The 1407-nt window shown below is 42.2% G+C and overlaps 1 protein-coding gene across 1 annotated transcript in view; it reads left to right on the top strand.

Annotated features, from left to right (window-relative positions):
• The window catches only part of LOC101847743, a gene marked incomplete in the record, with an annotated part of 240046 nt that overhangs the window by 103115 nt on the left and 135524 nt on the right, over window positions 1-1407 (top strand). The window contains 1 exon segment of the mRNA XM_035970982.1: window positions 705-914. Coding sequence (XP_035826875.1) covers window positions 705-914 — 210 coding nt within the window.

Raw genomic sequence — 1407 nt, 5'->3', positions numbered from 1 at the left:
CGTTGATTAAAGGCACAAAAAATGTAAATTTTCAGTTACCACGGACTCTTAAGCTAAGGATATAACTAATCATTGGCGGCCATTTTCTCTCTAATTTTACCTCCGAAAACAAGTGACACCCACCTCCTTCTTTCGCAAATATCTTGACTTGTATTCAAGATAAATGGATATTTTTTTCATTCAAATAAAGACATGTAAACAAGCTTTAAGATGAAACCAAAAACTCTACATGCCCAAAAATTGACGAGAGCCTGATTCCACCACGCTGCCTCACATTTATTGTTTTACTTCATGGTCTTCATAGCTCAATGTGGCAAAAAATGTCTGACTGTAGTTTGTGCAATTTGTAATTCTGAGGTAGTGAGAGATTTGTCGTGTTGATCCCCTTTTCAGTTGCTAAATAGACTTCTTCCTTGTTCTCAATGACAGCAGCAAGACAGTCAGTCCGATGTCGCGCACAAGCTTCGCAGTGTTAAATAAACTAAATTTAACAACCCCTCTGACACCACAGGAGAAGCTATACGGGCCGACAGATGAACTGAGCAGGGCGGCCCGATTTACGACAGATACCAGACTTTAAGTGTTGTGTCAATAGTGCCGTAAAACATCTACTCAATCAATTAAAAAAAAATACTTTAAGTGTGATGCGATCAAGAAGAAGAAGAAGAAGAAGAACATTTTTTTTTCTTTCTCTCAACTTTCAGCTCCAAGTACGGGCATGTGACGAGGCTCCGACGCCGTTATGCGCAGAGCCGGACAACTTTGTGTTCATCACTGTGAACCGCAACAATAACTCCCCGTACTTCGTGGCCAGCTCCACCACTGGAGCCTTCCCCTACGTCCGGCAGCTGACCAACGCCCCGTCCCAGGGAGACATTGTGCTGGTGGCTGCAGCCAGGGACGACGATCCATCGGTACCCACTGTGGTTTTGTTTGTGTTTTTGTTTTTTGTTTTTTGTTTTTGTTTTATTTTTTTATCATGTTGTCAGTGCGTGTGTGGGTGAGTGTGTGGGTGTGTGGGGGTGTGGGGGATGGTTGTGTCAGTGTGTGTGTGTGTGTGTGTGTGTGTGTGTGTGTGTGTGTGTGTGTGTGTGTGAATGTGTGCGTTTTCGTTTGTTTGTGTGTGGTATGTTATACGATCTTGAGTAGACGTTTTGCTTCAGCTCCATCAAGGTCACGCGGACTGATGTGGTAAATAGATCTAGATCTAGTTATATTTTCGTTTTGCGTTGCGTTAGTCACAGAGATTACAGTACTTAAATGTAACCAAAAAAAAAAATCCTTACAAAACAAAACATTGATAAAGGAAGCTATCATGTATCACACAAAAATGTAAACAAACCGTTTACGAACCCCGTTCTCTACTCTTACGCTGAGCCAAGAGAGAGAGAGAGAGAGAGAGAGAGA

Source organism: Aplysia californica, unplaced genomic scaffold (assembly GCF_000002075.1).
Source record: "Aplysia californica isolate F4 #8 unplaced genomic scaffold, AplCal3.0 scaffold00353, whole genome shotgun sequence".
NCBI lineage: Eukaryota > Metazoa > Mollusca > Gastropoda > Aplysiida > Aplysiidae > Aplysia > Aplysia californica.
This window is presented reverse-complemented; position numbering and strand designations above follow the sequence as displayed.